At 43.6% G+C, this 25,804-nt stretch overlaps 1 protein-coding gene across 2 annotated transcripts in view; it reads right to left on the reverse strand.

Annotated features, from left to right (window-relative positions):
* Positions 1 to 4,505: 4,505 nt before the first annotated feature.
* The window catches only part of PPIC (peptidylprolyl isomerase C), a 39,906-nt gene continuing 18,607 nt past the window's right edge, over positions 4,506 to 25,804 (reverse strand). The window contains exons 1-4 of one of the 2 annotated variants that reach the window (XM_073624697.1): positions 19,384 to 19,526; positions 18,641 to 18,734; positions 10,502 to 10,686; positions 4,506 to 4,676 (exon numbers count right to left, since the gene is read on the reverse strand). In XM_073624697.1, the coding sequence (XP_073480798.1) occupies positions 4,542 to 4,676; positions 10,502 to 10,686; positions 18,641 to 18,734; positions 19,384 to 19,488 (519 nt within the window). In that variant the 5' untranslated portion in view covers positions 19,489 to 19,526 and the 3' untranslated portion in view covers positions 4,506 to 4,541. Of the gene's footprint in view, positions 4,677 to 10,501; positions 10,687 to 18,640; positions 18,735 to 19,383; positions 19,527 to 25,804 lie in introns of those variants that run through there. The other variant, XM_073624696.1, reaches the window with a different exon arrangement.

The following is a 25,804-nucleotide window of genomic DNA, read 5'->3' on the forward strand; positions in this document are numbered from 1 at the left end:
AACACCATTTTCATATGCGGGCGCTACTCACGTATGCGTTCGCTTCTGCACGTTAGCTCGGCGGGATGGGGCGCGTTTAAATTTTTTTTTTCTTATTTATTTTACCTTTTTTTTTTTTTTTTTTTTGTTATACTGTTTTTTTTTTTTAATTGTATCACTTTTATTCCTATTACAAGGAATGTAAACATCCCTTGTAATAGAAAAAGAGCATGACAGGACCTATTAAATATGAGATCTGGGGTCAAAAAGACTAAAATGCAATTAAAAAAAAAGAAAAAAATTTTGTCATTTAAAAAAAAAAAAATGGCCCTTTAAGAGCTGCGGGCGGAAGTGACGTTTTGACGTCGCTTCCGCCCCGCATTGTTATGGAGACGAGTGGGGGCCATCTTCCCCTCACTCGTCTCCATGCCCAGCCAGGATGAAGATCCAATTGCCTCCACCGCTGCCGACGGATCCGGTAAGTGGTGGAGGGCACCGGAGCGTGCCGGGAGGGGGGGGCTGTCCCGCCGCCAATAAAAGTGATCTTGCAGCAAATCCGCCACAGAGACCACTCTTTTTCAGAAACCAGACCGCCGGCCGAACACGAGGATACCGGGGTTATGGCAGCTAGCTTCTGCCATAACAACGATATCCCCCCGTCAAAGTAAGGACGTATAGCGGCGTGCGGCAGTCCGGAAGTGGTTAAAGTGCAGTATGTGACAAACAGTAATGCAGCCCACAGACATTTGATGGCTGTGCATGTACTATCTACCCACTAAACCACATGTGTCAAGCACAAGGCCTGCGGGCCGAATCCGGCCCCTCCAGGCCATTTTATTTGGCCCTCGCACCTCCACTGGAGCTGCTGCAACCCCCTTGTTTCTGCCCCTACTCTGTCTCAGCAGCAGAGAGGAGCACAGAACTCCTCTGCCAGATCATGAGCTTCTCCATTTAGCCGCCGAGAGGCTCTTCTCTGTCCCCCTCCCCCATCTCTCCAATCGACAGCAGAGAGGGTGACCGATCTCCTCCTACAGATCCTGCACCTTTCTGTGCATCCCCAGCACCCCGACACCTCCCCTGGTCTTACCATTCTGCAGACTCCATCACTCCTCTGGTCCTCCTCCAGACCCTGCACTGCTTCCCAGCTCCATCCCCAGCAGCACAAGGTAAGGGGAATGCACTGTGATGTAAGGGAGGGTGGGGGAATCTTGACTGCTGATGGGGAGTTGACATCTGATGTAAGGGGGGTGGAGTACACTGGACAATCTAGTCTTACAGATACGATACAACTAGCTCTTTAAAGGCAACCATAATTCTGATGCGGCCTGTGATGAAGTTAAGTTGACACCTCAACAATAAACTATTACTGTGGGTATGTTCACAGTGGGAGAATGTACAGTGGGTAAAGAAAAGAATCCCCTCCCCCCCCCCCGCCTTTTTAAAATAATCACATTTTGTTGCTTTGCAGCCTGAAATGAAAACAGACAGTTTTTGTTTTTTCCAGCTGTATTTACTAGGGCAACTTATAACAACCAAGTGAAAAATATATGTCAGAAAAAAATTTAAAATAGAATCACTGAGTTGGAAAAAATTAGTTGTAAACTCAATCATTTGTAGCTATTCACCTTCTCAATGACTCAAAGCCATTTGACTTTCAACTGTTATCAACTGTGGTCATTTTGATTAGCTCAGCATGAAAAGAGCTTTCCTAGAGCACTTCAGTCCCTAGTAGTGCAACTGAAGTAAACAATCAACTATGGGTGTCAAAGCACTGTCAAAACATCTCTGCAATACAGTTGCGGACAGTAACAAGTCAGGAGATGGATACAAAACATTTCAAAGACTTTAACAATGCCTAGACGCACAGTGAAGTCTATTATTAAGAAGTGGAAGGTATTTGGTACAACACAGGCCCTCCTTGGATCAGGACAGTGCTCCAAACTGGATGAAAGAGCCAGGAGGAAACTGGTCAGAGGCCTACAGCAACTCTGGAGCAGTTAGGGGATTTATGACAGAGTGGCATTGGGGGGAAAGTTAAAAAGTTAGCTTGAAAAAGACACAAGTCAAAGTGTGCATGTGACAACAATATCACAAATTCTCCACAAATGTGGCTTGTATAGGAGGATGGCAAGAAAAAAGCCACTCAAGAAAGGCTACATGCAGTCACGACTGAGCTTTGCCAAAACGTACCTTTCAGATTTTGAGGTCACATGGAAAAAGGTGTTATGGTCAGATGAGACTAAAATTGAATTATTTGGCCTCATCATCAAATGATATGTCTGGCGAAAATCCAATATAACCAAATAACATGATTCCCACAGTAAAGCATGGAGGTGGTAATATCCTGTTATTGGGGGTGTTTCTCTGCAGCAGGGACTGGAGCACATATCAGGATAGAAGGAAATGGATGGGGCAAAATACCTTCAAATTCTTGAGAAAAATCTGCTGCTCTCTGCCAGAAAGTTGTCAATGGGGAAAAAGGTTTACCCACCAACATGGCAATGACCCAAAGCACACAGCAAAAATGACCACACAGTGGTTGAAGGAGAAAAAGGTGAATGTCCTTGCATGGCTTAGTCGGAGCCCAGACTTAAACCCCCTTTGAAAATCTGTGGAATGACTTGAAGAATTCTATTAGAATCCTATTAGCTAGGAACCACGATCTGTCACTTCCTCTAGTCAGTCCCCTCCCCCTTCAGTTAGAATCACCTCCCAGGGAACACAGTTAACCCCTTGATCGCCCCCTAGTGTTAACTCCCTCACTGCCAGTGACATTTTTACAGTAATCAATGCATTTTTATAGCACTGATCGCTGTATAAATGCCAATGGTCCCAAAAATTTGTCAAAATTGTCCGATGTGTCCGCCATAATGTCGCAGTCACAATAAAAGTCGCAGAACGCCGACGTTACTAGTAAAAAAAACTAATAATAAAAATGCTATCAATCTATCCCCTATTTTGTAGACCCTATAACTTTTGCGCAAACCAATCAATATACGCTTATTGTGATTTTTTTTTTTTTTTTTACCAAAAATATGTAGAAGAATGCATGTCGGCCTAAACTGAGAAAAAATTTGCTTTTTTTTGAAAAAAAAAAAGGGGGGATATTTATTACAGCAAAAAGTACAAAATATTGTTTTTTTTTTCAAAATTGCCCCTCTTCTTTATTTATAGCGCAAAAAATAAAAACCACAGAGGTGATCAAATAGCATCAAAAGAAAGCTCTATTTGTGGGAAAAAAGGACATCAATTTTGTTTGGGTGCAACGTCACACGACAGCGCAATTGTCAGTTAAAGCGACGCCGTGCCGAATCGCAAAAAATGGCCTGGTCATTCTGCAGCCAAATCTTCTGGGGCTGAAGTGGTTTAAAACATTTCTATTTTAGTTATATTACACATATAAAGTGCTCAAGGAGAAGAGTAGCTTTAAAGGTGAAGGGGTGGCTGCACGGACTCACCTGCACAACTGAGATTGGCAGGGACAAGTGCATGGCCCTGGATACACAAACTGTGTACATCGGGGGCTGTGCACCCATCCCTGCGCACCTGTCAAACTTGGCTATACAGGTGAATCCATACAGCCGATGCTTATACCATTCACTTATATTGATTGACTGCCTGCATGCAACTATATTCTTGTATGAAAAGATAAACAGCTCTTCACATTGTATGGAGCTCTGCACCTATGTAAACGAGCCCTTAAAAGCAACCTATCAGGATTAGGAATATGAGACCTGCCATTACCAGATTTTTATTTTTAATACATTAAAGGTGCAGGGCTTTCATCTTCTTTATCTTTCTTTACTACTTAGTGATTATCTGACCTGGAACAAACATGTGCATTTCGGATGTCCAAACACTTGGCTTGTTCCTGCACAATGACACAGTGGGGGAGATTTACAAAAACTGGTGCAGCTGTGAATGGTAGTCAATCGACTTCTAACTTCAGCTTGTTCAATTAAGCTATGACAATAAGCCCCCGTTCACATCAGCACGATTTGACATGTCAATTCGCAGCCTAGTGCCGACAACGGCACTGTCCCAATCGGTGTGACGCAGACTTTGCGACGCCGCACCGATTTAAGAAAGTAGTCCCTGCACTACTTTTGGCAACTTCAGGGGCTTTTTCAATAGACATCTGTGCATGAACCTGCACAGTTGTCTTTCAAATCGCCCCCAAACTCGCACTGAAATGCTGGCTTGAAATCATGCAAGTTTCAAACCTGCGTTCAGTGTGAACGAGGGCTAAAACCTGGAAACTGACTGGTTTCTATGCAGAGCTGCACCAGATTTTGCACTCTCCAGTTTTAGTAAATCAAACTCACTAAATAGTGAAGCCAGAAAAAGCAGTTACAATATTCTTATTCCTGACTCTTATGTTCCTCTCTTCACAATATTATGCTGTCTTGAAAAATATTTTCACTTTACTGCAAATGCTCATCTGAACAGTGCCTATTTTCACAGGTTTATAAAGGACATGAACACCACGTGGTCAAATAAACATATTTACATTTATTTAAAAAAAAAAAAGTTAAAAAATTGTAAGGTACTGAAAAAAAATTCTAGTCTTGCCAGTCATCCACTTCAACCACAAATGGTTCTTTGACGTTGATCTGACCACTGTTCACTATAACACAATCCTGTAAGGGATAGTCCTTGTCATCTGTAGGTTGAAGCTCTATAGAGTGCACCACAGCCTGGAAAGAGAAGGTGGACAGAAAGCACACCAGACATGTAAAGATTTTTTTTAAATGAAAGCCAGAAAGAATTCAGAGGTTTTATGGCTGAGCAAAAAGTGTCCAGCAGGGTTTTCTCCCTACATAACACTGCATAGAACACTCCTAGATAAAAGGAGAGCCAGGTCGTGTTATCTGTCAGTCATGTGACAGATCTCCTCCTCCTCCTTCCCATCCCTCTCCCAGCACTTTTTTGAGGCTTTGCAGAAAGTACATTTGTAAAGCACAACGTGTCGGAGGACGGCTGTTTTTTCTAAGCAGCGTTATGGCCATAGTGAGACAACACTGGTTCGTCATAAATGGAAAATAGAATCAATGTTTTTTGATCACAGATTGTTTTATCTTTCGCTCTTAAAAGGAACCTGTGCTCTAATATGGAGGTTGTCATTACCAACATCATCATCTGCAGATGGTAGTTGCCTGGTGATGGCTCCAATATTGTGTGACCCACTGACACAGAACTTCACTTGCTGCACGCTTGTTTTAGGTTTGTGAAATGAATTGAATCAGACAGGCAGGCAGCTAGCACTTTCAGATGAAGGTCGGCATTGCCTTAGTATTATGCTAGCCATGCACTATACAAAAAATCATTCTAACTCGTTTTCAAATAAAAGTAGGTCATGAGAGCAAACGATAGTGCCATCATGTAATGACCAAATTTCGATCAATAAATCATTCAATAGGCATGAATCAGTTTTTCGTTTTCTCACATATGCGCAGTGCAAACAGTTGCATTTTTAATGGGTGAGAAACATATTGATGCGGCAGAATTTTCCAGCCTGTTCCTTTTTTTCTATTTGTGCCCATTAACTGAACAAACGGACTAAATGACAGATTTTTTTAAGGATTTTTTTTATATAGTGTATGGCTAGTATAAAACGCTCTCAATAGATTTTGGTTAAATGTACATTTCTGAATCAGTAGACTGTGTATAAAAGTTTAAAGGGATTAAAACACCACAAATTAAATTATAGGTGTGTTTGTCTTTATGGGTTGACATCCAGAATTTGTTTTGCTGAATACAACACCGAGTGATGATCTTGGTTTTTGCTTTGTCTTTGGGGAGGTGTCGCTAAAGTCTTTTCAGGCCGAACACCCCCCGCAGCAGAACATGCGAACAGGTAAAAAATTTGTTCAAACACCATTAGTCTATGGGACACGAATGTGAAAAATGAAAAGTGCTCATTGTAAAGGCTTATATGCCAGTTATTGCCATAAAAAGTGTTTGGGAACCCAGGTCCTGCCCCAGGGGACATGTATCAATGCAAAAAAAGTTTTAAAAACGGACGTTTTTCCGGGAGCAGTGATTTTAATAATGCTTAAAGTGAAACAATAAAAATGAAATATTCCTTTAACCACTTGCCGCCCGCCATATAGCAGAATGACGGCTGCAAAGTGGTTTCAATATCCTTACTGGGCGTCATATGTCCTCAGGATATTAAGCCTCTGGGGGCGCGCATCGCGGCGATCGTTGTTGCGCAACTCCGATCTAGGTAAAGAGTCTCTGACGGAGACTCTTTACCACGTGATCAGCCGTGTCCAATCACGGCTGATCACAATGTAAATAGGAAGAGCCGGTGATCGTCTTTTCCTCACTCGCGTCTGACAGACGCGAGTAGAGGAGAGCTGATCGGCTGCTCTCCTGACGGGGGGGGTCTGTGCTGATTTATCAGCACAGCCCCCCCCCTCGGATCCCACCCAGGACCACCATCATGCTGCCCTGGACCACCAGGTATGCCCCCCCTAGACCCCCAGGGAAATACTAATTTGTGCCCAGGCAGCTGCCAATCAATGCCCAGGCAGCTGCCAATCAGTGCCCACTCACAATGCCTACCACTGCCAGTGCCACCAGGGATGCCTATCAGTGCCTCATATCAGTGCCGCGTATCAATGCCCATTAGTGCCCAGCAGTGAAGCCTATCAGTGCCACCCATAAGAACCCATCTTTGCAGCCTTTCAGTGCCCATCAGTGTCGCCTATCAGTGCCCACCAGTGCCACCCATGAGTGCCTATCAATGCCCATCAGTGCCACCTATCAATGCCACATATCAGTGCCCATCGTCAGTGCCCGCTCATTGGTGCCACCTCATCGGTGCTGCCTTATCAGTGCCTGTCAGTGCCGCCTAATCAGTGCCCATCAGTGAAAGAGAAAAGTTAATTATTTACAAAATTTTATAACAGAAACAGAAGCAAAACTTTTATTTTTTTCAACATTTTCGGTCTTTTTTTATTTGTTTAGCAAAAAATAAAAACCGCAGAGGTGATCAAATACCACTAAAAGAAATTTAGTGGGAACAAAATGATAAAAATTTAGTTTGGGTACAGTGATCGATGACCACGCAATTGTCATTCAAACTGCGACAGCACTGAAAGCTGAAAATTGGTCTGGGCAGGAAGGTGTATAAGTGCCCTGTATTGAAGTGGTTAAATATCATGCCTGGGGGGGTGTCCTTAGTATGCCTGTAAAGTAGCGCATCTTTCCCATGTTTATAACGGTGCCACAGCAAAATCACATTTCTAAAGGAAAAAATGTAATTTAAAACTGCTCGTGGCTGTAATGTATTGTCGGATAATACATTACATAAAAATACCAAAAAAAAAATGGCGTGGTCCCCCCCTCCCCACCCCCCCCCCCCCCCCCAAAATCCATACCAGATCTGGTATGGATATTAAGAGGAACCCCACACCCAAATTTTAAAAAAATGACGTGTGGGTTCCCCAGGTAGTATATATTCTGAACAGCAGTATATATACTATACGGCCTGCCCTATATACGCTACAGAAAATTGGGCCCTAGGTCTTGGTGTTACCAGAACACTGTAAGCCCTCACAGTTACTCTTGTTGGGTGCAGGAACGGGCCCTGCTGTGAAATATTGTATCAAAAGTTGTAATTACATGCCCCTGTTAAACAGGGGCAGAAATATTGGGCCTTGGGTGGTGGTGGTTCCACAACACTGCAACCCCTCACAGATACTCTTGTTGGGCGCCCTGCTGTGAAACATGACTGCCAGTTTCTTGTCCTTCTGTGGCACCCCATCTCTCTAGGCTCACGTTACTCCCTTCCTCAACCTGGGAACCTTCAAATCGCTGTGCATCCTCCAGCAGCATATAACCGACACAGTGGTCGAATAATTCTGGGGACTCCTCCGTGCATGATGGTGGGGCTACAGAAGTAGTGACTGTGGACAAGGAGCTGGTGGAATAGGCTGCTTCGGCAGCTGCGTTGGAAGGCTAACTACTCTGAGCCTGGGTGACAGAGGATGAGGACGGCTTTGGTATCCACTCCACCAACTCTTCTGCATGTTGTGGCTCAATTACACGGCCAGCAGCAGCAAAAAAGGACAAGTGTGCCCTGCAGCCACCTGCAGAGGATTCACCATGTCCACGACCACCACTGTTGACTGTAGACACAGAGGCTGCTTGCCCCCTTTTAGTGGCCTGTGAGCGTCTGCCTCTCCTTGGTGGCCTTCCGGACTGTGTATACTGTGTACAACGCCTGAAGTGTATTAGAAGTTTACGACTGCTGCACTGTATTGTATACTGTGTACACCACCAGAAGTGTAGTAGAAACTGTACACACTGTATTAGATACTGTGTACACTGCCTGAAGTGTATTAGAAACAGTACACCATGGAATGCACTGTAGATATAGGCTACGTTGAATGCAGAGTATATGTGTGTAGCGCTGGTAGATTTCTAATCTACCGCTTATAGGTAAATTGAATGGATCATCTGTGCTATACATTGTTCAGGTTTAATCTAAGGTTAGTTTAACCTCTGTTCCAGCTTGGCTGTGTTGCGTGCAGTTCCACATTGCGCCTGTGGTGTCGTTGTCATCGTGGGTCAATGTTGGAAAGCAACAAGCTGAAGTGTATGAGTGCTCTTCTGTCCCGGAGATAACTCGGCGGAGGTGGTCCTCCGAGTTGCATTCTGGGAGAGGGTATTTATGGGGCAGAAGCCAAGTTTCGGGAAGCTTTTTGCCTTGTGGCCCTCCTGGCCTAGAGGTATGTGTCAGTGAGTGCTATCTCGTAGCCCTCCGGCTTGGAGGGTTATTCTGCTGCACCCGGGCGGGTAGGCCCAGAAGTCTGTCTGGGGCCTGCTACTGCTGGGATGGTCCAGTGCTGTCTGTCCTGCGGGAAGAATCCAGGGGAGGACCCATCTTGGAAGGGACTATGCGAGGCGCTGGTCTGGAGAGGGGCCTGGTGACTCAATTGGAGGACGCATCCTAGATTGCCCTACCACACAAGTACTGCCGGGTCGGCTTAAAGGTTCTGGTACTGTGTTTGCTGTTCATCGAAAACTACTACATCCTGTGGGAGAGGATCGTATGAGTTTGTCCCACCAAAGTCTGTGGCAGAGACTTTTTGTTCGTGCTGCGGTAGCTAGGTCAGTGAGAGAAACCTATCCGGGCGGGCAAAGATTTAATCCTAAGCTGAGGATACATTCATCCTAAAGATTTAATTTCCTTGATGCTACGCCAAGAAAAGGTATTTGAACACCCCTGCAACTTTCCTTCTACCTCTTTCCTGCTACTTCTTCCAGTTATCCCCATTAAAGCATTGAAAAAGTACTTAAGTGACTGGTGCCTACATTGCCTCGCAGTAAACTCAACGGAGACCCCTAGACCTGGTGTTGGTGAAATTACAGGTAACAAGGTGACGGTAACAACCCGCTTTAAATCAGCAGCTCCACCATGAGTGCTACATGTGTATGTGTGTGTGTGTGTATATATATATATATATATATATATATATATATATATATATATTATATACACTGCCTGACGTCTACTAGAAACTGTACACACTGTATTAGATACTGTATTAGCAACTGCTGCACTGTATTGTATACTGTGTACACCACCAGAAGTGTATTAGAAACTGTACACACTGTATTAGATACTGTCTACACCGCCTCACTGTATTAGCAACTGTACAATGACAGATCCCTGCATCAACAAAACAATGTGTGATGCAGGGGATCTCTCTCGCTGTGCGATTGTATTCTGACAGGGGCACTCCACCCCCACCCAGCCAGAATACACTTGTAGCCACTGGCTACAAGCGCTGATTGAATGCTGGTTTTCCAGCAAGACCGTTTTACAGAAGCCAATCATTGGACCAGCTTCTGTTGGACAGACCACGACACACACGTATTGAAAGTCAGCTGGTTCTTGTAAAACTGTCCAACTTTGGATATGTGTGTACCGTGCTTAAGAATCACCTCCCACCTTCAAAGTCTCTCTATTGATTAGTGAGGCTTCTCATTACATTAAAGTGTACATTAAAACCAAAGACTAAACATTTTTGGGCTAGAATATGGAAGGAAAAAAACCTCTTTTCAGGTTTTTAGGTGTTTTTTTTTCTTTTTTTGCGGTGTTTTAGGCCCCTTTCACATGTGCGGACCGTTCAGATCCACCTGTTAGTTTTTTCAGGCGGATCTGAATGGTCGCTCCATACAGCCCCGATCCGACCCGCAAATCCAGAAGGATGTCCTTTTTTCAATCTGTCTGGTGGATTGGATCGGATGAAAATGGACAGGCGGTCCGTAATCATCCGATCCCCCCATAGAGGAGAGAGGTCTCTCTGACAGGTCCGTCCCTGCACAGAGTGCAGAGAGGGACTTGTCATCCGCCGCCTTAGCGGGTCCCCACTCAGCAAGCGGAGGAGTAAAAACAGACAGCCCCGTGTGAAAGGGGCCTTACACAAGTAAAAAAAAAAAAGACATGCTAAAGCCATTGAACACAGTTATTTATATACAATAAACTAATACAGTTTTTGCTTACCATGCCATTCAGAACTTTTCCAAATACAACATGTTTTCCGTTGAGCCATAAAGGTCTTGTTGTGGAGATGAAGAACTGTGACCCATTGGTATCTGGTCCTGCATTAGCCATGCTCACCCACCCAATGCCATAGTGCTTCAGCTTGAAGTTCTCATCTTGAAAAGTATTCCCATAGATACTCCAACCTAAAAAAAAAAATTCACATTCATTTTACCATGTTATGTTTTATCACTGTACAATATAGGTATCTCATGATTTTTGAAGGGCCAAATTCATTTTCAGACAGTGTAAACAAAATGCATACTGTAACAATAGAATGATATATATTTAGATAATCCTCATATGACACGGAGTTCCCTGCAAAACATAACTACATTACAGCTTTCACAAAGTAAAACTGTGAACAAAAAATTTTATGGCTGTGCTTTTATTTGCCATCCACATGTGCAAGGATTTGTATAGTTGTTAATGTAAATGGCATCTTTCTCATTTCCTTAGCATGTCATAGCTAAGCAGGTTTAAACCAGGGACAAAAAAATACTTACATTTTGCATTCCCAGGAAACTTATGGATGGTGTCATTGGTGACTTCCTACATAAAATGTTAGTTGCCTGGCGTTTTACTGACTCTTGACAATGCTATGAGTCACTGACGCCTATACAAAAATCGTAAGCGAGAAATTATTTTCTGCAAATCTGTTTCGAGTTAGTGGCTTAGACTATTGAAGCACAATGTTTGGTATGAGAGCTAGGCAATTAGCATTTGCAGGAAGAAATAGCAGCCTCCATGTTTCTTATGGAAAGGTTTCCTTTAACCCCTTTACAGAAAACAAATTTAAAAAAAATCCCCAAGCCATTCCCACCTGTCCTAAGCAACTTTATATGATGCCTTACCTACACTGTTGCTCTGTAAGAAAAAAAAAATCCCAGTACTTTGGGGTACAAAGTGGTCAGTCACTAGGCCCCAACTCTGTTACATTGGGGTAGGGCACGTCACTGAATACATAACTGTCCACAATGACTAGTTACTTTGTAGACGTGGCAGTAAAGGTAAGTATAGACACTGGAGGATGCCTAGGGCAGGATGGAGGGCTTGTGGCATGTCAATTGCTGGTCACTTTGTAGGGGTTGATGGTGGGGATCAGAGTGACAGGAGAGTCTGGGTAAAGGGGGTATTTTTTTTTCCTCCTTGCACGAATGTAACATGAGCTTAACCACTTAAGGACCGAGCCTCTTTATTAAACTTGTTTACAAGTTAAAATATTTTTTTTGCTAGAAAATTACTTAGAACCCCCAAACATTATATTTTTTTTTTCTAGCACCCTAGAGAATAAAATGGCAGTTGTTGCAATACTTTCTGTCACACCGTATCTGCGCAGTGGTCTTACAATCGCACTTTTTTGAATAAAAAAAATAAGACAGCAGTAAAGTTAGCCCGATTTTTTTTTATATTGTGAAAGATAATGTTACACCGAGTAAATTGATACCCAACATGTCACGCTTCGAAATTGCGCCCGCTCGTGGAATGGCGACAAACTTTTACCCTTAAAAATCTCCATAGGCGATGTTTAAAAATTTCTACAGGTTACCAGTTTTGAGTTAGAGGAGGTCTAGGGCTAGAATTGTTGCTCTTGCTCTAAGGATTGGGGAGATACCTCACATGTGTGGTTTGAACAACATTTTCTTATGCGGGTGCTACTCACGTATGCGTTCACTTCTGCGCGCGAGCTCGTCGGGATGGGGAGCTTTAAAAAAAATTTTTTTTCTTATTTTACGTTTATTTTTTTATTTTACCACTGTTTTGGGTCACTTTTATTCTTATTACAAGTAATAGAAAAAAAGCATGACAGGACCTCTTAAATATGTGATCTGGGGTCAAAAAGACCTCAGATCTCATATTTACACTAAAATGCAGTTTAAAAAAAGCCTCCTGTAAGAGCAACCGTGCAGGGGCCATCTTCCCCTCAGTCGGCAGCACAGGCATCCACAGGAGAGGACGTGATCATCTCCACTGCTACCGGCAGGTCCGGTAAGCAGCGGAGACGACCGGAGCGCGCCGGAAGGGGGGGTGGGCACCTCCCCCGCCACTGATAAGTGATCTTGCGGTGAATCCGCAGCGGAGACCACTTTTATCCTAAAAAGAAAGGCACAGCGTTCCCGAAAATACCGGAGTTATGCCAGCTAGCTGCTGCCATAACCCCAGTATGTAGCGTCAAAGTACTGACGTAGTGGTATGTAGTTTTGCGTGAAGTGGTTAATATATGCTTTGCTGTGTTGTTAATAAGCACATTACGGTAAAAGCATGCACTAAAACCTTTGTTCGACTTACCAGTAACAGTATTTCCATGAATCTTCCAGAACAGATATTTTAGAGATGATTGGCCCTGCCCTCTACAGGAAACACAAACCAGAAAGAGTTTAAAAGGCCCCTGCCCTCCATTCTACTGCAGTTAGAAGAGAAAGAAACCTCCACCAAAGTGTACAAGGGAATCAAACCATGCCATATATCCAACAAGAAATCACCCAGCAAGTGAGACCCACATACACCTGTATAAAAACCGTACTACTAAGGGTGGGAATATGGACGCTCTCCTGGAAGATTCATGCAAATACTGTTGCCGGTAAGTCTAATGAAGGTTTTCCTATCTTCCAAGACAGCTGCTTGAGAGGATAAACAAGATTCTGTACCTTGGGGGGGGGGGGGGGGGGGGCACAGCCTGTAGAACTTAGCTTCCAAAGAAGAGATCCTGGCTGGAGAGCAACTGGACTTGGTAGTGTTTGATGAATGTGTGGGAAGAAGACCACACAGCCACCTTGGATATTTCCTTTCATGATGCACCTGCCCTTTCAGCCCATGAGGCGACTAATGAACTTGTGGAATGAGCCCTAACCTGTGTGGGGGAATCTGACCTGAAGATTTGTATGACTAGACAATCGTATACCTAATCCATCTGGCAATTAGAACTCTTGGATGCCTTATAACCCCTCCTCAATCCGATAAAAAGGACTAGCAACTAAGATGAATTCCTAAATTCCCTGGTTACCTCCAAAGAATGAATCAAGCATCTTCTGACATCCAGAACGCTAAATCTCTCTTCCTCTAATTTTTTTGGTGAATCACAAAAACTTGGCAAAACTACCTACTGGGATCTGTGAAACGCGGATGAAACTTTAGGTAGATATAAGGGGTCTGGCTTAATGATTACCCTGTCCTCAAACTATCAAAATTGGATCCCTGCTAGAGGGATTCTAAGTCCGAAATCCTCCTACCTGAAGGTAACTGCCAAGGGCTCAAAAGGCTCCCTTGTAAGGGCTTTGAGGGCCAGAGATAAGTCCCAGGGTGGTATCTGCTTGATAGTTCTAGGCGCGTACACCTGACTCTGGCCATGAGGAACCTCTAAAAAAAAAAAAAAGGATTTTTGGCTAGTCTCAGATCTAAGGAAACAGACAAGGCAGCTAACTACACTTTAAGGGTACCTATAGATAATCCCTTCTAATCCATTAATGCATCTGTCCCTAGAGCTTCCCTCTCATCTTCCAGTGAGAAGAAGGGCATCACTTTTCTGTTCTGTCTGGAAGATAAATCTTCAGAGTGATCTCCGCGAAGACCTCCGTGTTTAGTGTTCAGTGTTGTGTTATATTTCTACGCAGCTAAAATAGTCTGCCAAGACATTTTTGGTGCCCTTGATGTGAACTGCAGAGATTGAGGTTATGGTTTTCTCAGCCAAACTCAAAATTTGTTGAGTCAGAGATAAAAAAGGCTCTCTGAAATGGGTGCCTTCCTGCTTGTTTTGATATGCCACCACTGGGGTGTCTTCCTGCTTATTTAGATATGCCACCACTGTGGTGTCTGTGAAGACCAAAACCTCCCTCGCACGTACCCTGGGTGATCCCCCCCCCACTGCCAGGAGTTCTCTGAAATTTGGCAACTGAGCTGCCTCTTCCTGTTGCTAACTCCCTTGAGCATGCTAGTCTTGGCCCCCCAACCCCAAAGACTTGCATCGGTAGTCACCTTTAATGGTGAGACCTGCGCCCAGGGTCTCTGGATTTAAATGCTGAGGATGTTTGTACCAGGAAAGACCCAGAGAATCCCCACCTGCTATGGGAATCATCTGATCCAGGGTATTTTTTTTGCTGTTCCAGGACCCGAAAAGAAACCTTTGAGTGCAGTTGAGCCCAAAGCACTCCTAGGATCGCTGCCGCCATCAGCCCTAATATGCATATTCTAATATAATCATAAAGACGTATCCATGCTAGGGGGAGTAGCTTGAATGCCTGGACTGTGGAAATTTCCTTACTTTCTCCTTGGCCAACAAAATCTTTTGAAATATTGTGTATCTGATAACCCAAGAAGGTCTGAGTTTGAGAGGGTACCAGATTCGACTTTTTATGATTGATCTTCCAGCCCAACCTCTGAAGGGTCTTGAGAACAATCAGCAAATCCTGGCACAATATCCACCGATCCTGTGCAAAAATCTGAAAATTTTCTAAATAAGGGACTTTAGAAATCCCCTGTAGATGCAGGAAGGCAATAACTTCAGCCATACTTTTTGTAAAGATTCTCGAGGCTGCTGAAAGAACAAATGCAAAGGCTCTGAACTGCCAGCGTCTGATGCCAGGTACTTCTGGTGACCCTGAAAAATTGGTACATGTAGGTATGCATCCTGAAGGTTCAGATTGATTATATACCGTAAGCATTCCGTAGTAAAAGATTCCTTACTGAATAAATATTTTCCATATGAAACTTCCTGAACACCAGAAACCTGTTCAGTAAGCTTAAATTGATTATCATGTGAAATTTGCCCGAAGGCTTCTGGACAAAGAATGCATAGGAATAGAAGCCCTGAGATTTTTGATCCTTCGGAACCGGAATGATAACTTGTTCTGCTTCCTATTAGGAAACGAAGTCCAACATAGCCTGCTTTCTTTCCTGGTCTCCTGGCAGCCAAGTGAGAAAAACTTCAGAAGACTGAATTCCAATTTGTAGCCTAAACATATTATCTATAGTAGAAATTAATTTTCCATGATTTTTGCCCACTACAGTCTTCCTCCAACCCCTGACCTGGTGTCATTGTGTGTTTTTGGCAGGTGTTGCAGGAGTAAAGAGAACCCCTCCCTTGGTCTTGTCTAAGGATGAGCTCCGGCATGTTTGCACACTCCACATGCAGAGCCACCAGGATGTTGGCACAGTGCTGCGCTAATCACAGGCAGTGAGACATTTCCCGATCTCTGCAGCCGCGCATCGGGACAATGTCTCACTGCCTGTGATTAGCGCAGCGCAGTGCCGACTTCCTGGCGGGCTCTGCACGTGGTGTGTGCGAACACACCGGAGCTCATCCTTAGTCTTGTCTTTATTGAAGGACCATTTATTTTTACCTAGAAGAGCTAACAGTCTATTCTGCAACCAAGGAGGGTTCCCCCTCAGAGACTGAGGCTGAATTCGCTCCCTCCTCTAAGTCGTAGACTGCGTGCAAACTCACTCACTTATTCTAAGGTGGGGGTCCTAGCAGCAACCAAAGGCTCTATTTCAATTGTGACAGTTTTAGAAGTGGAAGGGTCAAAACCTGTCAAAATAGGACTAAAAGGAAGACACCATCTCCTTCAAAGAAGACATTAAATCCTTCATACATGCCACTGACTCAGAGCCTGCTACATGTGAAACACCGTTATTGCACAGTGTCAGGAAACCTAGTTTTGCAATTTCCACGTTTTTTCTTTATGGGTTTGTTGGTCTGGAAGAAGAAAGAAATAACCATTTCTAGTCTGTAAAACAACCAACCCAATGTCCTGTCACCCTCAGTAGACAAGAGGAGAGGCCCATACCTCCATACCTACGGAGCAGTATTGAAAGTGGATGCGGCCGCTGAACATGCTTGAGTGGGCGCTTCTTCCTCTATATTGGTGTTATTGCCATCCATTGCAACAAGTACCGTCTTCCGCCAGGCACCCAATGTAGCTGCTACCTATGGAACTGTACCGCTGCCGAGACCTGAGAGACTTAGTAGCAAGATCATAGTCACAGCCTGTCCTGGTCTACCAGCAGTGGTTGCCCAGTGCACAGTCTGCTCAGGCTTCCAGGAATATGAATCCCAGGCCAGAAAGTGGGTCATCTTGGTACACCCAAAGCAACAGGGGGACCACATGTCCCTGAAGTTATACCCTGCTGCCATCTTAGGACTCCTGGGACATGCTCTCCAGCTGCACCATAATGTGACACACTCCTGAGGCCGAACCAACCAATAGGCTACGATAGTTGCCCACCCCAACATGAAGGCAAGTACAGCATGTAAATCAGGGGAATCCGTCTGGCATAAAGTAGGCAGAACCCAGGCACACCCGATCTGAGCACCTAGAAGGGGATCTTGTAACCACAGCCACCAGTAACAAAACAAACATTGTGGCGTGTACACCTGGAGGATCTGAAAACACCAAACAGAGGTACAAGGGAGGGGAGGGGCCTTATAAACCTTCTGGTTTGTGTTTACTGTAGAGGGTGGAGCCATTCATCTCTCAAGTAGCTGTCCTGGAAGCTTAGGAGGGAAACATTTCTTAAGGTGCTAGATCATTTACTACATACAGTGCCTTGAAAAAGTATTCATACAACCTTTACTTTTCCACATTTTGTCATGTTACAATCAAAAACATAAATGTATTTACATGATGGACCAACACAAAGTGGCACATAATTGTGAAGTGGAAGGAAAATGATAAATGGTTTCCAAATTTTTATACAAATAAAAATCTGAAAAGTGTGACGTGCATTTGTATTCAGCCCCCTTTACTCCGATACCCCTAACTAAAATCTAGTGGAACCAATTGCCTTCAGAAGTCACCTGTGTATAATTTAATCTCAGTCTAAATACAGCTGTTCTGTGAAGCCCTCAGAGGTTTGTTAGAGAACCTTGGTGAACAAACATTATCATGAAGGTCAAGGAACACACCAGACAGGTTAGGGATAAAGTTGTGTAGAAGTTTAAAGCAGGGTTAGGTTATAAAAAAAAAAATGATCCCAAGCTTTGAACATCTCACGGAGCACTGTTCAATCCATCAGCCGTCTAAGTCCCGTCTTTCACCACGGCAGATGGACTTGTACTATAGTTCTCAATGAACTACGAAGGAGCTGAGCAGCTGCTGTTTGCCCGTACAGAGGTACAAGCAGAGAGTTGTACGAAGCGTCTGCAGGAGCCTGACATTGGTCTGCAGGCTGGTGAGAAAAAATATTAATTGCACCATTTTTTTTTACTTGCAAAAACATACATTTATTTATTTATTTATTTATTTACACAAAGGGGAAATTAGCCTTTAGTTAAAAGTGAATAATAATATGCAACCAGGAGTATACTGATTTCACCAAAGGATTCTGAGACACATATTTCACTCTGACAACATTTCCAGCTTTTATGTTCAAAAGCAAACTTTTTATTTTATTTTACACAGAATAAATTGTAGACATTTTTCTCTTTAAAGGGGCGTTCCACCCATTTTTACAAGTTCCTCTGATCTTAATGCCCACCTGCATTTAAGTCCTAATTGGATATTCAGTTTTATTTTTTTTTTTGTTAGTACTTCTTCTATATGTCTTTTTTTAATATATCCAGGCAGCACTTCCGGTCCTGGCCGCCTAGGCGATGCTGTCATTGGGCAATTCCCATGGACTCCAGGGATATCAGCGTCATTTTTCCCAGGAGTCTTTGGGAAGCCTATTGGCGAAATCTCACGGTACTATCAAAACCGAAATGACATGATCAGGAAGAATTAGGCGCCAGTTTGGAAGGATTACTATAGCCAATGTTATGGCAACCTGTAATCCACAGACTGTGCCACGCATGGGTCATTGCTGCACAAGCGCGAGATCAGGACGCACATGCTGGGTAGTCCGCTGCACCTAATCCCCAGAAATAAACAGGAGCGGAGTTCAGTTGGCCACAACCTCAATGGCCCCTGCCTACTTCTGAGATCATGCAAGATATTACAGGATTTAAAAATATGTATTATGAATAAAAATATGTAAGTATGAATACAGTTAATGCAATATCCAAATACTATAGTACAAGTACTAACAATCATGGGGCAGCTTTTATCAAAAAATTGCCTATGGGAAACAGGAGCTCCACTTTAATTAATATCCTTACAAATGTACCTCCTGTCCCATCTCCAGCTGAGAAATCCCCTCCTTGGATCATGAAATCTTTGATAACTCGGTGAAACTTGCTGCCTTTGTAGCCATAACCTTTCTAAAATTAGAAGGAAACAAAATGTTAGGAACTGTGCTATAGGAGCAGAGATATTAGAACGCATTGCTGGAATACCACACTGCTACCATTCAGAATTATGTATGTTTGCAGGACATGCCTTTCTTTTTCAGCATTTTTAGTCAGGTAAGGCCTCTTACACACAGACTTCTGAGCTTGTGCAATGTAAATTCCAGTGTATTTCCCCCTCCCAGAAAGATCAAGTGCTGCATACAGCTGCCCTACAGACGTAAATTGCTGTACTGGGGTATACAGTCACTCGTATAGCAATCATGCCTATGGGCATCTGTGTGCAGCACCTGGGCTTTCTGCACGGGAAATACTCCAGACTTGATGTTGCATGGTCTCAGGTGCCTGTGTACAAATCCTAATTAGGAAATGAAGAGCCATAACGTGAGAAGTAAAAGCCTGAAAGGAATATTAGTTCAGGTGAAATGTGCTTAGGACTTGCCATTCCTTTACATGTCATTCAATTTCCACCCACTCAGCAAATAATACAGTAAACCTTCTCAGAGTTTTTCCTCAGTTACGTCTTACACAGAGTAAGCCAGCACAGATATTTCACTTCATTTACTTCTACAGAGAAAACAGAGGAGACATTGTGCATGTCACATCGTCCAGCTGCTCTTACCATTATCCAAGCCTGCGCACTTGCCTCCACAGGAAGACATGAATCACATTTAGAAATACCGACTATCAATCCCCAAATATTCTGCAGCAATTTCCATTGTAACATCACCCACACACACAACTATGTACACTGACCTACTTTAGACATGCCCAGTTGTTTTCATATAAATAAGTACAGGCTGGAAAATTAAACTTTAAAGGTGTGCTCACGTTATTCTGGACTAATGACAGTGAGTCATATGAGGGATGCATTTGTTTCTTTACTTCTCTTCACCTTCTAACTGCTGCTGGTCAAATGCTTCATAAGGAAAAGTACTGCATAGGCACTGCAATAACGCACAATTAATTTGTCTCACTGCACATTGAAATTTTAGGAGTTTTCCCAAATCTGGCTCCTCTAGGTTTATCTACACTTTAATTTATGACTGTTGTATATTATCAACAATGGTCCAATTACAGCTGGGCAATTTTGATAGGCAATAGTATTTAAAATGCACTGTGTACTGGCATAAAAGTAATCAGGCTAAAAGCAAAGTTGTAAAGAAGAAAACATAAGTTGTTTATGCTGCAGTGTAAAGTTGTGACCTGTCAAGACTTTCAGAGCAAGAGAATGTCACCAGCACACCAAGGATCTCCAATGCAAATCCAAAGCTTTATTTTGTGATCACATCATTACAGCAGATTGCAACGTTTCAGAGCCACAAAGGACTCTTACTCTGATTAGTCACCGTTCCAGCCGATGGTCGCTTCAGTGGGTCGCTTCAGCACCCACTTATATGCACAGCCATTTCTACAGGTACGTGTGTGCGTTGGGAATAGTGCGTTGCTGTCAATACTTTTGGCGCCACTGCAAGCAAGAATACAATATGAAGTGGTTCCCCCGCTGGTGCTCAGGAAAGAGGGTGCTGGCATCCAGTATCACACATGCAGAGGTGTAGGGTATGAGAAGCCCCTGAACCAACCTCATCCATCTCAGGTGGAAGAATAGAACGCTGGATAGCTGCACTCCAAAAATTCACTATTCTAAAATGAAATATCAAGGCATCACAGGTCAATACAGACTAACTGCACAGCTGCTGACACGTTTCACACCAGATATGGTGCTTAGTCATAGCTAGAGTGCTAAAGATACTGTTCTTCCATTATCTTCTGTTGCAAACATAGCCAGCGCCCTGTTTAATTGCGGAGACAGCTGTTCCTAGGAGAAGTGATTACCCTGGAGCGGTGAACCCTTAATATGATCCATCTTAGGTATAAATGATGGCCTCAGCCAGTGCTGCTCCACTGACCATGTCCCTTGGTGCATTTTGCCTGCCCACCAGGGCTTACTCATAGAGTTGGGAGACAAGAGCAGGACCAGAGAACTTATGCATCATAAGCCATGAAAACAAGTGAGCAAATGTGTGGCTTGTTAATGTGATGATAGGGGAAATCATGAAGTGGGGGAAAAAAAAGGAAAATTAGCATGGTCCAAGTGAGGAAACTTAAAGGTGAAGACAAAAGAATATTAACTTTTTTCATTTTCAGTTTTCATATTCTTTCATCTTCACCTTTTACATTTCCTCACTTGGACAATGCTAATTTTATTTTCTCACTTCTATGCTATTTTATTCTCCTTTTCTTCACTTCATGATTTCCCCTATCATCACATTACCAAGCCACACATTTTCTCACTTGTTTTCACGGCTGATGCAGAAGTTCTCTCGTACTGCTCTTGTCTCCCACCTCTATGAATAAGCCCCAGTGGGCATGGTTAAATGTGTCAGAAGGCATGGTCAGTGGAACAGCGCTGGCTGAGACCTTCATTTACACCTAAATTGGATTGGGTTGGTTAAGTGGAGTCTCATACCTTTCCCAATGTAAAGTTGGGCATAGATAGTGGGCTGGAAAAAAAAAAAAAAATTCCTCCAACCATATGAACAAGATGGATGGGGGAATCACCTGGCCTGTATATTGTATTCTGACAGCAGCTTTTCAAACTAATGATCACCTTCCGTCGAACAGGGAGGGCCACAAACAGATCAAAATTCAGCGAGTCCTGCTGAACCGGCTGAATTTTTTATCCGACTATGCCCAGCTTTAGTGTATTCCGTCTCAAACATGCCAAATCGGCCTTAGAATGATCCTAGGCAATTTTTCACCCTTAAAATCAGTATCAGAAAAAGGCTTAGAAACATCCCCACCTCATTGTAACTACACTCCCCATACCCTAGTATGTAATAGTTTGCTATACAGGCCAACAGATCCAACAGGCCGCCTAAATGCCTAGGTTTATACCAGATTTGTTGTCTTATGTTAGAACTGGATTTACCTCAACTAAAAGAAAGGAAGAATGTGAGAGGACATTTTAATGTGGAGGACTTGAAACTGGTAAATTCTGGTAGGAAGATCATTTGATCGCACTTTATGGTCTAGAAATGGAATATTTTCTCCATGAGTTGGGCAACTTGTCTCAAAAGAACTGGATTTTTTTGCTGCATACAGAGTGTTGTAACAAGACATGATAAAGATCCCTACATATTGCAGGCCATTCTGTTCCTAGCAGAATGGGAAAGAGGTTTGTAGATAAAGTAACATGTCATAGGGAAAGGATATGTTCAGAGGCAAAGAATTTGGCATTATTATTCTGTAGGCCTGAGAATCTCTGGAATTTATTGTGATTACATTTGGGGAGGTTTAGAGATTTATCATGAATAGGATCAACTTGTCCGCAAATTTTAGGATGATCGCCTGCTATATCCAATCCTTGTATGCTTGGGTCTCGTCTTGTTTTTCATATAGTGCCCGCACCCATTTTCTGAAGTGGGCACAAAACTGCCAGCGCGCCAGTAAAAATGCAAGGTAGGGCCACATTACTTAATCATATACTAGCAAAATGCAGGGCAATGTCTCTTCTTGGAGAATAGGATGTGTGGAATATTGTCTTCTGCCTGCCTTTTTGGCATAAAGGTCACCTAAATTCTATTAGTCGCATTTTAATTTCCCATGATTAGGCTGGCAGCCAAGACCTTTGCATATAGATTAGGCAAAAAACAGGTTGAAAATTGGACCAGGAGGTAGTATCTGCTTTTTCTTAGGCAGCATGCAAACCGCAGCAGTCAGTATATCTGCGCCTATGGAGCCACTTGTTTTGGCTTTGAGGAGTGTTAGAAATCGCAGTGCCAGTAAGCCCTCATATTGTTTATAATATAGGGCCATGAAGCCATCTGGACTGGGTCTCTTGTTATTTAGGGATTTTATAGCAAATCAGTTCACCTTTAGTGTAATGGGATTCTCCAACATCTGGGAAAATCGATCAAGAGGTGTAGATTGGAGAAAAAAGTTCCTATGGCCTCACTATGAAAAGTATTAGAATCCTGATAGAGTGTGGCGAGAAAGTTTACAAAGAATTCCAATGGGGTTGCCCCGAATTAAGATTTTCCAGGGTGTTGCACTCTATTTGCTAAGGGAATGTGTGGCTCATTGCCATATACCGTATAGAAAATTTATTTTTCATCCTGGAAGGCCAGAAACAAATTTAGTTGGGTCTCTATATTGGGACAGCTTTTCACATAGGTCATGAAATGGGGGTTGCATCGCCTTAAACTGAGCCGTAGGGAAGATATATCTCTCTTTTATTCCCTAAGCCTACCAAGACATTTGTTTCTTAGCTTAAAGTGATTGTAAAGTCTATTTTTTTTTTCATGTAAAAATAACAAACATGTCATACTTACCTGCTCTTTGTAGTGGTTTTGCACAGAACAGGCTGGATCCTCCTGTTCTCTGATCCCTCTTCGGCACTCCTGGCCCCCCCTCCTGTTGAGTGCCCCCACAGCAAGCAGCTTGCTATGGGGGCACCCGAGCCAAACCACAGCTCCCTGTGTCCATTCAGACATGGAACTGTGGCCTGGACCTGCCCCCCTTTTCTTCTCATTGGCTGACTGACTTTGAAAGCAGTGGGAGCCAATGGCACCATGCTGCTGTCTCAGCCAATAGGGAGGGGAGTCCCAGGCAGCCAAGACATTCCTCCAACATTGCTGGATCTAGAGGGAGCTCAGGTAAAATATTAGAGGGGCTGAGGGGGGCTGCTGCACACTTAATGCATAGAATACATTAGGATAAAAAAAAAACTTCTGCTTTTACAATCACTTTAGGAGGCAATCTTAATTATGCAACCCCCTAGCTTTAGTATTTGTTAGGTCACTGCCCTGGACAAGCATGCAGATCAAGAACCTTATTTTGCATATTGGTTCCAGGTTAATGACTCAAAGTACTGAAGCCACTAGATCAGCATGATAGCCAGGGAACCAGTATTTTTAGAACTGGGGCTCAAAAATGGTAGCCTACATGCTTTCTCATCACAGGTTCTCTTGACACCAGAACATCCATTCAAACAAACAGCTTCCCATAAGTTTAAATAACATATTTTATGCATGTTGTTTTCATGTAAATATCTTGAAGCTATCCTACTTGATTTGTTGTAGCCGTATTAGTGCAATTGTGATAGAGAAAATTGAGTACTGTCCGTGATACTTTTTTTATTTGCACTAACATACAATTTTTCAGGACAAGCTTTCAGGGTATGTCCCCTTCTTCAAGGTCCAAGCTTCTTTAACATTCTGCTTAAAAATTTGTGAATCAGTACTGCTTGGACCTTGAAGAAGGGGACATACCCTGAAAGCTTGTCCTGAAAAATTGTATGTTAGTGCAATAAAAAAAGTATCACGGACAGTACTCCATTTTCTCTTGAAGCTATCCAAAAGACTGAAACTGCTACTGGGCACCATCATCTTGGAGGTTAATGTCATTAGCCCCAGCAGACTCAGAGCTGACACTGTAGCATTCCAGTTCACTTCTCTGGCAACTACATAAATATTAGGGAGGTGAGGGGAGGAGCTAGGTGAGCAAAGACAGTAATTTGATATTCCAGAGGAGAGGGCTATGGCATGCGAGAACAAGCAGGAACTGGGACTATGCAGGGGAATTGGCTCTTCCTAGAGTGGTCAATTTCACTAGCAAGTTCAAAGGCACAATGCAATTCAATGATTTATGGAGAGGAAAAACACTGAAGTGTACAGCACTAAAATACTTGATTTTTCTACCAAGATAATTGGATGTAATTGATTAATGCACTTTACATTGAGGGTTGGCAACCCGTGGATCGCAATCTACCTGTTGACCACATGCAGGTGACAGGTAGATTGCGACTGAGTCCCTGCCCTGCCGACCCGCAAATGCTTCTCCTCCCTCCACCAACTGGCAGAGCAATGCAGAGGAGGGATGAGCTCAGGCAACTTGTCCTCTGAGCTCTCAAGTGGGGAAGCAGTCAAAGCCGATTCTAGGCACAGGCATTTCCTGCTGTGCAGCATGCCCCATTCATATGCGGCTGCAACAGGGAATGCTTTCACCTCCTAGTTGGATCACTTGTCCCCGAGTACAGTGTGCTCCCCTCTATAGTTCATTCAGGTTAGTGTGCTTGTGGGTGACATTGTGTGAACAGAGAGGAGGACTGGATGGGATCAGCGCACTGCTCTGCACCAGGAAACCACTTATGTACCCTCCTGACTCCCAGTACCATACCCTCCAGACTACCCTGGACCGGGCCCTTCAGACCCCCCTCTTCGTACTGCCTTGTTGGCCCCTTGTCTTTTGCCCTGTTGACACCCTGCTAACCCCTCTCCTGCTCACCCCTTTCATCTGCCCTACTGATCTCTGTACACTGCTCAACTTACTACTGACCCCTGTACACTGCCCTATGTCCTGATGACCTCTGTACACTGCCCTACATCCTACTGACCTCTGTACACTGCCCCACCTATTACTGACCTCTGTACACTGCCCCACCTATTACTGTAAACTGCCCTACATACTACTGACCTCTGTACACTGTCCTACATACTACTGACCTCTGTACACTGTCCTACATACTACTGTCCTCTGTACGCTTTCCTACATACTACTGACCCCTGTACACTATCTTACATACTACTGACCTCTGTATGCTGCCCCACATCCTACTGACCTCTGTATGCTGTCCTAAATACTACTGACCTCTGTACAATGCCCTAAATACTACTGACCCCTGTACAATGCCCTACATCCTACTGACCTCTATACATTGCTCTACCTACTACTGACCTCTGTACATTGCTCTACCTAATACTGATCTCTGTACATTGCTCTACCTACTACTGACCTCTGTACATTGCTCTACCTAATACTGATCTCTGTACATTGCCCTACCTACTACTGATCTCTGTACATTGCCCTACCTACTACTGACCTCTGTACATTGCCCTACCTACTACTGACCTCTGTACACTGCCCTACCTACTACTGACCTCTGTACACTGCCCTACCTACTACTGACCTCTGTACACTGCCCTACCTACTACTGACCTCTGTACACTGCCCTACATCCTACTGACCACTGTATACTGTCC

The sequence above is a fragment of the Aquarana catesbeiana genome, linkage group LG01, assembly GCF_042186555.1.
Source record: "Aquarana catesbeiana isolate 2022-GZ linkage group LG01, ASM4218655v1, whole genome shotgun sequence".
Lineage (NCBI taxonomy): Eukaryota > Metazoa > Chordata > Amphibia > Anura > Ranidae > Aquarana > Aquarana catesbeiana.